At 44.5% G+C, this 12,855-nt stretch overlaps 1 protein-coding gene across 1 annotated transcript; it reads right to left on the bottom strand.

Annotated features, from left to right (window-relative positions):
• Positions 1-40: 40 nt before the first annotated feature.
• Positions 41-9,281, bottom strand: LOC130206437 (MOB kinase activator 1B-like). Its single transcript, XM_056434415.1, has 6 exons — positions 9,004-9,281; positions 5,082-5,248; positions 4,833-4,926; positions 4,571-4,704; positions 2,942-3,105; positions 41-1,511 (listed from the first exon to the last, which is right to left on the bottom strand). The coding sequence occupies exons 1-6, from the start codon at positions 9,015-9,017 to the stop codon at positions 1,431-1,433; spliced, it is 654 nt and encodes a 217-aa protein (XP_056290390.1). The 5' UTR covers positions 9,018-9,281; the 3' UTR covers positions 41-1,430.
• Between the last annotated feature and the right edge of the window lie 3,574 nt (positions 9,282-12,855).

Consider the following 12,855-nt stretch of genomic DNA (forward strand, 5'->3'; position numbering starts at 1 on the left):
GTATCTCTTTCTTGTGTCCAGTACATGTACAAATCATTCAAAGAGTCAAGACCACCTTTATTTTCCTTGTAAACAAGCATGAATCCATTCAGTAGCATTGAAACCCGACCGAGCCAATATGTACAAACACGTCATCTACCATCACAGAAGGGGGAGGAGCTAACTGTCGTCAACAGGAGGGACGAGTTGGACTTTTAGTACATTTTCACATATCCGGTGAGCAGTAAACATTCAGAATAGTTAACTAAAGGATGTGGAGAAAAAAATACTCCACAATAAAAACAAATGAAGATTTGTTTAATATCCAAATAAAGGGAGGAGGGGGAGGAGCCTCTAAGAAGACAACGCATTCTTTAAACCAAAAGCTACCACTCCATGCCCGCTGCAGAAAACTAAGCAAAAAGCATCTTTAAGACGGGTCGCCCCCTCAGTGTTTACACGTGTGCATTGAAGCTTTGCACCGCTCACGAATTAAACGTACACAGATATAGAACATGGTCCTCAAAAGACTATTCTGTTAAAGGAACCGTAACGCTGGATGAAAGACCCGGTCGTGGATTGCACAGCAGGTAAACCACACGGTGGGACCGGGAGGTGCTCCGAGCCACGACTCCAGACCATCAAAACAACAATACAAATAGAAAAGAGAATCAAAAAAAGCATTTTTTTTAAAGACGTTTAGCAATTCAACATTCATTTTTGAGGAAATATGAGGGAGGAGAATAAGCTCTGATCAGTCACATGATACACAGAATAAACATTCAGGCAGAAGAGGTCAGGGGTCAAAGTGCTTCACGGCCAGTGAGAGAACCAGGGAATTATTACTACTATATATATATATATATATAGTCTTCTTTTAAACTGGAGGTTTCAACTTTAAAAAACACAGGTCTCTGCTTCCATTAGAGGACATTTATTTACACATTAAAAAGGTTTCAGATCCCTTGAAGACTTTTCCTTTGTCACTTTGAGGAGGAGGAGGAGCTTTGTAATCCTGCTGCAACGCGACGAGACTCCAGCCTCACGTCGTTCCACACATTCGTTTAGAGAGACTTTCTAACTTTAAAAATAAACACCCAAAATGTACAGCAGGTAGAAAACCGTTCAGCAGGAATTAAAGAACCGTGAAAGAGGAGGACAGTTTGATGTCAGTGGGTTACGGCCTTCATCTTCTTCCAGCTGTAGATAGAGGGCGACTAGGAGCCATGCGAGGCATTTAGGATTATTCTGTTCTGACAGATGTGAAGAGCAACATCCCAGATGTCGAACAATGAACAAATAAACTCGCTTCACTTCTCTGCTCACTCTTCATCTTCCCTGGTGGAAACATCGTGTGTACTGCATCCATGCAGCCAGGGCGGGGCGGGGTGTCTGTGTGCAAAAAAAACTAGAAGACCCATAATAAAAAAATAAAAGGATGACGTCGCCGCTTATCTCGTGTCCTTGGTCGTCAGCTTGTCGATCAGCTCCTGAAGGGGGACGAGCTCTTTCCTGTCGATGAGGTTGAACTCCTAAGGAGGGGGGGGGGGGGGGCGGTTCATCACAACAACAAAAAATCAACATTCAAAATGTACACGACAGGTCAGACGTTTAGGCTCACGCAGACAATTTGGTGTTTTCCATGAAAACTTACTTTTGTTTATAAAATGAATATAAAATCTACTCCAGACGTTGACGAGGTTATAAATAATGATGTTTATAGTAAATATTAATGTAGTTCTTCTTGTGGCTCAAAGGAAGGCCAGTTTTATAGCTTCAGCAGCAGCATAACTGTTTTCAGCTGCGCTCACATAAAAAGGGTTTAAAGGGTTTTCTACCCCTCCGCTAGTCTTCTAAGGCGATAACACAATGTACCACTAGAACACTGGAGATGGGCCTCTAGACACCTCTGTAGAGACTTCATTACACCAGAGAATAGTCACTGCCACATTAACTATGTAGACTTCATGACACCAGAGAATAGTCACCACCACATTAACTATGTAGACTTCATTACACCAGAGAATAGTCACTGCCACATTAACTATGTAGACTTCATGACACCAGAGAATAGTCACCACCACATTAACTATGTAGACTTCATTACACCAGAGAATAGTCACTGCCACATTAACTATGTAGACTTCACTAACACCAGAGAATAGTCACCATCACATTAACTATGTAGACTTCATTACACCAGAGAATAGTCACTGCCACATTAACTATGTAGACTTCACTAACACCAGAGAATAGTCACTACCACATTAACTATGTAGAGACTTCATTAACACCAGAGAATAGTCACTACCACATTAACTATGTAACTTCATTACACCAGAGAATAGTCACTACCACATTAACTATGTAGACTTCATTACACACCAGAGAATAGTCACTACCATATTAACTATGTAGAGACTTCATTACACCAGAGAATAGTCACTACCACATTAACTATGTAGACTTCATTACACACCAGAGAATAGTCACTACCACATTAACTATGTAGAGACTTCATTACACCAGAGAATAGTCACTACCACATTAACTATGTAGAGACTTCACTACACACCAGAGAATAGTCACTACCACATTAACTATGTAGAGACTTTATTACACACCAGAGAATAGTCACTACCATATTAACTATGTAGAGACTTTATTACACACCAGAGAATAGTCACTACCATATTAACTATGTAGACTTCATTACACACCAGAGAATAGTCACTACCACATTAACTATGTAGACTTCATTACACACCAGAGAATAGTCACTACCACATTAACTATGTAGAGACTTCATTACACACCAGAGAATAGTCACTACCACATTAACTATGTAGAGACTTCACTACACACCAGAGAATAGTCACTACCACATTAACTATGTAGAGACTTCATTACACACCAGAGAATAGTCACTACCACATTATCACCAGAGGGAGGAGGGGGGTACCTGAACGAAGAAGATGAAGTGCTTGAAGGACGTGTTGAGGTGGGCCTCCTCCTGCAGCTGCATCACGGAGTCAAAGTGCTGGTGGTAGATGTGAGCGTAGACGCGGAACAGGCGCTTCAGGATGGTCTTCGCCACCGACATGAAGTTCCTCTTAAAGGGGACACCTTGTGGGGGGGGGGAGAGCTGTGAGTCCCACAACAGACAACTAGAGACACTCTGGAGGAACACGGGGCGTCTGGAGACAGTTGTAGTTTCAAAATGGCCACAAGAAAGAATCAATGGAGCCACGTGGTTTTTCTTCAGATTGCAAACGTCTTTTTTTTTCACGATTTTAAAAGGGAAGTGCAGCACAGACACATCGATCACTCAGAAGGAGCAAGTGCCTGGAGGAGGAGGAGCCTCCTCACGCTGGACGACTCCTCTTTAAGATGGTTTTAGTCCGGACACAAATGTATATTTTTAAGCTTTGCTGTGGAGTTTTTCATGAGGCTCCTTTTTCGCTAAAATGGCGACCAGTTATAAACCATTGGGCCCGTTCACACCTTCCTCCTCCTCCTCCTCCGATGAACCACGGGACGGCGCAGATAAGTATTTGTGTTGGCCGCCACCCAAACTCTGGAGAGGCTCCGCCCCCTACGGCACAAGCCTCTGCTAGTCGTGAGGCTGGAATGTGAAGTCTTTGAGCGGCCGCTTGTGAAGGAGAGAAACTTCTGAATATGAGATATATATATATATATATAATCATTTATTTTATGTAGCGCTTCTCTAAACACCCGAAGTCGCTTTACAGTCCAGAGTCCAGTAGTCATACACACACAGTCGTCCCGGTGGTGGTAAGCTTCATCAGGAGCCACAGCTGCCCTGGGGCAGACTGACGGAAGCGTGGCAGCCAATCAGTGCCTACGGCCCCTCCCCCACCACCAACACTCATTCACATCCATACGAACCGGGGTGAGGCTGCGGTGCATGTCTTTATGATGGTGGGGGAAACCGGAGTAAACCCACGCAGACACGAGGAGAACATGCAAACTCCACACAGAAAGGACCTGGAACGACCGGGATTCGAACCCAGGGCCTTCTTGCTGTGAGGCGACAGCTCTAACCACTGAGCCACCGTGCTGCCCAATATATATATATATGGATAAGCACCTGAGCAAACAGACGATATTTACAAGCGCTTCGCCGCTGACAGCATGTTATTTGGTTTTAAGATGCGTGGCACTTAAATCCCTCCTCACAAAAACAGTGTTTTTTTTCTTATTTGACAGAAGCAGAGGGAAACGCATCGGACTCATCGGGCGCATCGGACTCATCGGGCGCATCGGACTCATCGGACTCATGGGGCGCATCGGACTCGCCGACGCGCCGGACTCATCGGGCGATCGGACTCGCCATCGGGCGCCGGACTCGCATCGGACTCGCCATGGCGCGCCGGACTCGCCATCGGCGCGCCGGACTCGCCAGGCGCGCCGGACTCGCCAGGGCGCATCGGACTCATCGGGCGCATCGGGCGCATCGGACTCATCGGGCGCATCGGACTCATCGGACTCATCGGGCGCATCGGACTCATCGGGCGCATCGGACTCATCGGGCGCATCGGACTCATCGGGCGCATCGGACACATCGTACCGATCGTGGAGGGGAACAGCGTCTCGTCGTCCAGCTGGTCCTGGACCCAGGTCATCAGGTAGTCGATGTACTTGGGGGCGGAGCACTTGATGGGCTTCTTGATGTTGGTCCCGTCCGCCCAGTGGTACTCGTACCTGGAGAGACACCACGACACAGGGGCTGCGTCACACCTCTGGTCCCATGCGGTCCCATGTGGTGCCATGCGGTGCCATGTGGTGCCATAGGGTCCAGCAGCTCTGCCCCCCACCCCCAGTGAACTCACTTGGGCCCGGCGGACATGACGGAGCAGCTCTCCTCGGTGCAGAAGTCGGTGACGGTGCCGTACAGCATGTTGATCTGGTTGAAGAAATCCACGGCTGGAAGAGAAACAACATGATCACATGAAGAAGACACACGCACGCAGGTGAAGGTGCAGTGTGAAGGTGACGGTGAAGGTGACGGTGCAGGTGAAGGTGCAGTCTGTCTGCCAGGAGGCTGCACCTTCAGGTGCCCTCAGGGGGAGGAGCCTTACTGTTGACGGCCACCCACTCGTTCAGGTCCTCGCCCTCGGGCAGTGTGACCGCCAGACGCAGGTTGCCGCTGCCCAGCGTGGCCTCGGCGTGCTTCAGCAGCTCGTACTGGTGGGAGCCCTCCGGGATGTTCTTCTTGGGCTTGAAGGTCTTGGAGGAGCGGTTTCCACTGAGAGGAAGACGAGAGCGTGAGGAGCCTCGACAAGTCTGGATCTTTAATACGAGTACAAACAGCTCCTGAAGCAGCCGGGCTCTTGCTGCTGGGAGGAAACGGACCGGACCAGAACCGCCCTCTCTGGGTGCCATGAGGTCACCGGGAGCTGCTAGGTTCCTCTCGCTGGCCCATAAACAAAGTCCTCTAACTACAACACATTCTCCTTTGATTGGAGAAGATTAAAAAATCTGTAAGAAAATCTTAGATAATTGCATGGAAATGTTAATTCTATAGGGGTCATACATATGCTCTTCTGATCAACTCAGATCCTCTTGGGATCCGATGAGTCTCTGGACATTAAACAGATTTGGTAAATGTGTTATTGTTATGGGCTTTGATGAGTTAACCTCTTGTTTAACCCGATCTCCTCCCAGCGGCCAACAACTAAAACAATTCAATTCAATTCAGTTTATTTGTATAGCCCAATTTCACAAATTACAAATTTGTCTCAGAGTGCTTTACAATCTGTACACATAGACATCCCTGCCCCAAAACCTCACATCGGACCAGGAAAAACTCCCAAATAACCCTTCAGGGGAAAAAAGGGAAGAAACCTGCAGGAGAGCAACAGAGGAGGATCTCTCTCCTAGGATGGACAGATGCAATAGATGTAATGTGTACAGAAGGACAGATTTAGAGTTAAAATACATTCAATGAATATGACAGAGTGTATGAATAGTTCATAGTAGGCATATTCCACGATGGAGACCTCCACGATCCATCAGGCAGATGGCGGTGGGGAGGAGGAGTGGGCGGAGTCTCAACAGTGGGCGGAGTCTCAACAGGACAGTGGCGTAGTCAGGAGCAGGAATTCCACGACCCAGACCTCGATGATCCATCAGCAGATAGGATCTATGCCGTCTCATAGGGTCCGATGACCCCATGAGACGTGAAGTCACAAGGACTCCGGGGAGAGCGCATGTGTTGTGTTCACCCCACGTCATTATGTCATTACATGTCATGACATGTCATTATTAGGGATGCACCGATCTGATCGGCGCCGATCCATATCGGCCGATATTCCCATTAACGGTTTTGATCGGCGTTCTAAAAACGGCCGATCAGATGACGTAACATCTGCGAGAACTATCAGACGTTTCAATCGCGGCGCGCATAGCGGAGCGATGGCCCGGCGAGGGCCGCAGAGGTCAGAGGTCAGAGGGGATCCTCACCACCCAGCGGCGTCCCCGTCCCCCGAGTTGAATCTCTGGGTCGACTCAGCCGACTCACATGTCTGCCCCTAGAGATGCTCACGCTAAACACATTTCATCGGGAGCTAAGAGGGGTTTGATAACGTTAGCGGAAGGATTTAAGTGACAACTTCCGGTTTTGCAAAGTTAGCAGAAAGAACCACGTGAAACAACATCCGTTTTTCAAAATAAGATGTCGACAAATCATATACTAACATATAAAAGTAAACAATGAACTAATTTTGTATCTTTAGAGATCGTTTCTGAGATTTAGCTTAAATTATGCCAACATTAAAACATTTTACTGGACCAAGGAAGAGTTTATAAAAATAAGTCAGACTTTTGTACGTTAAACAAAGTCCTGTAAATAGATTTCCCCAAGAGTTCCAGGAAATGAATGATGCAGATGTGTTCCATACATATCTGAAATCCCCATCACTGGCAATCAATCAATTTTAATGTATCAATTAGGACATTTTTCAAAGTAAAAGTCCTAAATGTTTAAAGAAATCTGTAATTTCTTTAATGTTTGAGGTGCTTTATATATGTATTTCCTCATAGTCCTCATAGCAATAATGCTACACAATAAATAGAATGCTTCAATCGACAACGTGATCGGTATTATTGGATCGGCAGATACTGATTTCAGTGATCGGTGATCGGCACCAAAAACCTGATCGGTGCATCTCTAGTCATTATGTCATTACATGTCACGGTCACGTGGTGCTTGTGTTCGGCTACTAAAACAACCCGTGAGAGGGAGGACGTGTAATGACACGTCATGACACGTCATTACATGTCATTACACGTCCTCCCTCTCGCCGAACACAAGCACCACGTGACCGGAGGGTCGCAGATCGATGTCCCAGCTGATCAACTCGTTTAACAAAGTGTTTCACTGCCAGTAAATACCCAGGCCCATTGCCAAGCCCCGTTAAAGTAACATTATGTAACAATTGTACCTTAAAATAACAGCTTGAAAAAAATTGTGCCGCTACAATGACTTTTAATATGGCGATTTGCGTCTCCGCCATCGGGGGTCTGTGGGGAAATAACTCCGCCATGTAGGATTCTGGAGCCGCCCGCTCCGGGGCGGATGTACTTCGACCTGCTTTCTGGCAGTGATTACGCAATGTCATATAATGCCACTCCACGCTCGCAGCTCCAGGATAAGGGGAGCTTTTTTATGTCGCTTTTTGGTGTTGTCAACAATATTGTATTCAATCACACTACTCCACATTCAAACATTTAGAAAACAACGTATATAGGCTGAAAACGCGATCGGTATTTCATCTAAACTAAATGTTGTCATTCTTTTGGTTATGTTGTTTCATTCGCCCTGAGCAACTCAATCAAGGGGAAAAGGTACAATACGCTAAAAAAAAAGAGAATGGGCGGATCTGTGAGTTCTGGTGTTAACTCTCTCTGCTCAAATGGTCGTAAAAGAAAAACACAGTCGATATGCGGAAACCCAAATGTTATTATATTAAATCAAATTCAATGCATCTGCAAGCCCCCAAAATGAACACATACACTACCAACAATCAAACCCACTCAAAACGAAGTATAATCCCCGAATCCCGACAGTCCCCAAAGTCTTTGCAGTCCCCCAAAACAAAAGTAAACTAGAATGGGCACTCGGTAGAGCGCATACCTTCGCATATCACAAGATTGGGCATTGAATTATGAACATGTTGGCATTAGTTGCATGCCAATTGGATATAAATTGACCGCGCTATGGTAAAAAGAAGATTTTGACCTTGACCAGTGACCCGATTGATCCCAAAATCTAATCAAATGGTCCCCGGATAATAACCAATCATCCCACGAAATTTCATGCGATTCGGTTTAAAACTTTTTGTGTTATGCTAATAACACGCATACGATCAAAACATAACCTTCCGCATTTTCAATGCGAAGGTAATGACTGCACTCACAACCCCCCTCCCCCCAAAAGCCGGCAAACAGCTGACCGACCAGGCGGAAACGTGGCGAGGCGCCGCGTTCACTCCCCGCGCTGCTTCACCCTGGTCCGGTCGGTGCTGGCCCAGTTCAGTGTTCCTGCGCAGTCTTTGTTTAGTGATCCCGCCCGTTGGTATGAATCCAAAATAGAAACAGTCGCCGGATTGCTTCTACCGGGCTGCATCTATCGTAACTGGGTATTTACGACACTGAAGTAAACGTTAAATACCTCAAAAACTGAAGGGGGCGCTAAAGGGAAAAAACTACATAATGGGGCTTTAACCTCTGATCTGGGGTCAGTATAATACAACTTAAAGAACCAATAATCTAATGTCGATGCGCGACGTTAATTATCCTTACTTTTTTTTTTCAAGATATCGCTGTAAAATATTCAAGTGAGTCCAGCAAGTAGTCGCATCCCTTCCAACTGCTTTCGCTAGTGACGCTAGCTTTAGCTGCGTTAAAGCCAACTGACATTAAAACGTTAGAACCCGAACACAGAGCTGACATGGCGCCGGAAACATAGATGCAAGCCCCGGGGAAAGAAACGCTACTCACAACAGAAAGCTCATGTTTCCTGGAGCAGAAGAAGCGGACCTCCTCTCGGTGAGCAGCTAGCGGGCAGCGCGGAGCGGCGGCTCGGTCCGCTCGACGGACTCTCCGGTCTCACACGTCCGCGCTGCTTTTAGGGCTCTTTTCTCCTCGAGAAGAATCCGAAATATCGCAGTGTGTCGGGAGAGACTACCGGCATCGACGCGTTAAAGTAAAGAGCCCTGAACGGCCGGTGGAGCTGCTCGGTGCGGGGAGCGGCGGCAGCAGACTGGAGGCGGCGCGGACTTCTTCTCTTCGCGGGGCGGATCGGACGCGTTTCTGCGGTGCTGCCCCCTAGCGGATGAACGGTATCAGCGCGGCAATTTGATAGATTGATTTAACACAATATTGTGCAGTCGAGGAATCTGCTAACTTTGCCGTGCACAATGTATTTTGTGCTAAATATTTTTAATGTTTTATTTTGTATAATTTATTGTATCCCTTTTTTTATTATATAATTTTAATTTCCATTTAAAATATTTTGTATTCATATAGTTTATTTTTAAAATCTTTTTTGAATTTAAATTGTATTTTGTATCATTTGTATTATTTATGTTTTTTGTAATTCAAAATTTCTAATATTTTATTTTAATTTGAGCATCAATTTGAATTTTGAATATTTCATATTCATCTAATTTTTTTTTCGTTTTTTTGCAGTGTATTTTATTTTGTATTTTTTGTATTACTTATGTTTTTTTTGTAATGCATATTTTAGTTCAAGTGGATTCATATTTTCTACCAATAAAGACATAGAACCAGACTTAATGGACTACAGGAAGCGGAGAGGAGAGCACACCCCCATCTCCATAGACGGAGTTGCAGTAGAGAGGGTCAGCAGCTTCAAGTTCCTCGGCGTGCACATCTCCGAGGACCTCACATGGACCACGCACACCACTCACGTGGTGAAAAGGGCCCAACAACGCCTGTATTTCCTTAGGCGACTGAGGAAATTCAACATGGCCCCCCGCATCCTCAGAACATTCTACACCAGTACCATCGAGAGTGTTCTGACAGGTTGCATCACCGTCTGGTACGGAACTGCACCGCCCTGGGCGTAGGGCACTACAGAGGGTGGTGCGGTCGGCACAGTACATCGTTGGAGGTGAGCTTCCCTCCATCCTGGACATATACACCAAGCGGTGCGTGGCCAGGGCCAAACGGATGATGAAAGACAATAACCACTCCGGCCACAAACTGTTCACCCTTCTACCGTCAGGCAGGCGATACCGCAGTATCAAGTGCCGCACAAACAGACTGAGGGACAGCTTCTTCAGTCAGGCCATCAGGCTGCTGAACAAGGACTGAGACCCTCATTAACACTACACACCAGAACATATTCTGTGAATATCTATGGCCATGGTGTATATTTTATTACATTGTTTATATATATATATATTGTATATATATATTGTATGTATACACATATATATATATATATATTGTCTCAGAAAAGTGTATATTTTATTACATTGTTTTATATATATATATTGTCAGGATGTATATTCTATTACATTGTTTTATATATATATATTGTTAATACTTTCTTCTTTTTTTTGTGGATATTGTATAGTTTATTCCCATTCTTATTCTTTTTTTAGTCTGCTACTGCTGTCGGGTGTTTTTGCACATAAGAATTTCACAAACCGATTATACTTGTATAAAAGGGGATGTGACAATAAAAACTTGAAACTTGAAACTTGAATGTACACATCCTCTTGACTAGAGATGCCTTCTATGGACTTACTGGCTCAAGAGATTTCCCTGCAGGAGGCCCCAGAAGTAATAAGAGGCCTTAGATCCGGTCGGGCCCCTGGAGAATACGGCTACCGGTCTGATTTTTATTAAAGAATTCAGTGATATTGTTCCTCAACTATTTGAAAGCCCTACTGGCTGCAAGAATGACAAAAAAGACAAGAATGACAAAAAGCTTGTTCACAATAATCCACAAAAGAGGAAGATTTCCCCATTGCTGTGGACTATAGACCCTTTTTAGCGACCTGAACAGCGTACTTCACACCCATGGAGTATCTTTGGCTTCAGATAACCGGAGAAGGCTTCTGAAGAAACACGGAGAACCCGCAGGGAAAACTCACCGTAATGTTTTTAAAATATTGGTGGTGAAATGACACCGTTGCATCAGTCAATAATCAATCAAAAAGAAGAGTTATCTACTGGTTTTAGAGAATTGATCCAAGGCAGGATTTTCGTATCCAACCTTTAAATGCGGCACACGCTAAAGCTTCTCTCCCTAAATTCCACAAAAGGAAAGTTCTCGGTCGATAGATAGAGATAGATACAAACTTTCAAACTTTTTAAAGTAGAGCTGAGGTTTTCTCCACCACACATTTTTTTTGGGGAATAACAATTTCAGTTATTCAGCAGTCTGAGAGATTATTCATAATCTCCGGCTGCAAAGGAGACATTCAGTCTGCACCCTGAGGTTATAAAAAGTCATGAAAAACCTCTTATATGTATATCATATATAACTCCCAGAATATTAGAAATACTGAGGTCTTACTGGGCCGACCCAGATAAGACTTTATGGCCATCATCCAAACTTTGCAAGAGTCCACAAGTATTTTAAAAGAAAGATCAAAAGTGTATTTGTATGCATTTACTCATGTTTAAAAATGAAACACGTTTTTCTGTTTAAAACAACAACTTGCAACACAAAAACACAGCATAGTTCTGTATTTGCAAAATGAAAACGCCCCTTTAATTGCACAGTTACAACTTCTCCTCAGGTACACTTAAATGGATGGAATCATATTGCTCAACAGGTCACAGTCTGTCCAAATTCAAAAACATCAACCCGCTGCCCTCCGCTTGTCCACAGGTGTCCCACAAGGATCTGTCCTGGGCCCATTATTATTTTCCTTATATATTAATGATCTGCCATCAGTTTGTCCTCATTCCAACATTCAAATGTATGCTGATGACACCGTCATTTATTTGCATGGCAGCAATGTTGTTTACAACTCAATATATCCAAAACTGTGTTAATTTTTTTTTACCAAAAGAAACTGATAGTGTAGAACCGGATGTTGTTGTATCTGGGGAGAGGCTAAAGGTTGTATCTGAATACAAGTACCTGGGAGTACTTTTTGATTCTAATTTGTCTTTCAAATCACAGGTGAAAAAAGTTTGTAATCGGGTAAAATTCAATCTATCCAATTTCCGATTCTCGCGCAATTCCATGTCAACAGAGGCTAAAACATTCATGCATTCAATGGTTATTTCCCACATCACCTGTTGAACAACCTGGTCACATGCTAGTGCCACGACGCTCAAACCATGACAGTCATTATACAAGCGGACGCTCAAAACTCTTGATAAAAAAAAAAGTTCTGTCACATCATTGTCCTATTCTAAAAAAATACAACTTGCTTAGTTGGGATAACTTGATTAAATATGTGCACGTCTGTCTGATATACATATACAAAATCATACATGGATGGACCTCTCCTCCTCTCAAACAATTTGTCACCACACAAACTGGATATCGGCTCACAAGAGGTGCAGCGAGAGGCGATTGTATCGTCCCTCTCAGGAAAAGTGCTTTCAGTCATGCTGCTTTCTCAGTACAAGCAGCAGTTCACTGGAACTGCATTCCAGGATCTATCAGAGAGCTACAATCATTCAACTCTTTTAAAGCGGAAACAAAGAAATGGTTCATTACTACCCAGCTCTGTCAGCACTAGACTGTCACGGCTCCTCCATCTGCCCAGGTTGGACTTTCACTTTGTCTGTCAGTTGTTGTCTGTCTGTCTGTTGTTGTCTGTCTGTCTGTTGTTGTCTGTCAGTTGTTGTCTGTCTGTC

This window comes from Pseudoliparis swirei, chromosome 16, assembly GCF_029220125.1.
Source record: "Pseudoliparis swirei isolate HS2019 ecotype Mariana Trench chromosome 16, NWPU_hadal_v1, whole genome shotgun sequence".
Classification (NCBI taxonomy): domain Eukaryota; kingdom Metazoa; phylum Chordata; class Actinopteri; order Perciformes; family Liparidae; genus Pseudoliparis; species Pseudoliparis swirei.

Coding starts and splice junctions, on each gene's coding strand:
- LOC130206437 (XM_056434415.1), bottom strand. Junction 4,705..4,832: donor GTCATGTCCGCCGGGCCCAA/GTGAGTTCACTG, acceptor GTGTCTCTCCAG/GTACGAGTACCACTGGGCGG. Junction 3,106..4,570: donor GCTGTTCCCCTCCACGATCG/GTACGATGTGTC, acceptor CCCCCCCACAAG/GTGTCCCCTTTAAGAGGAAC.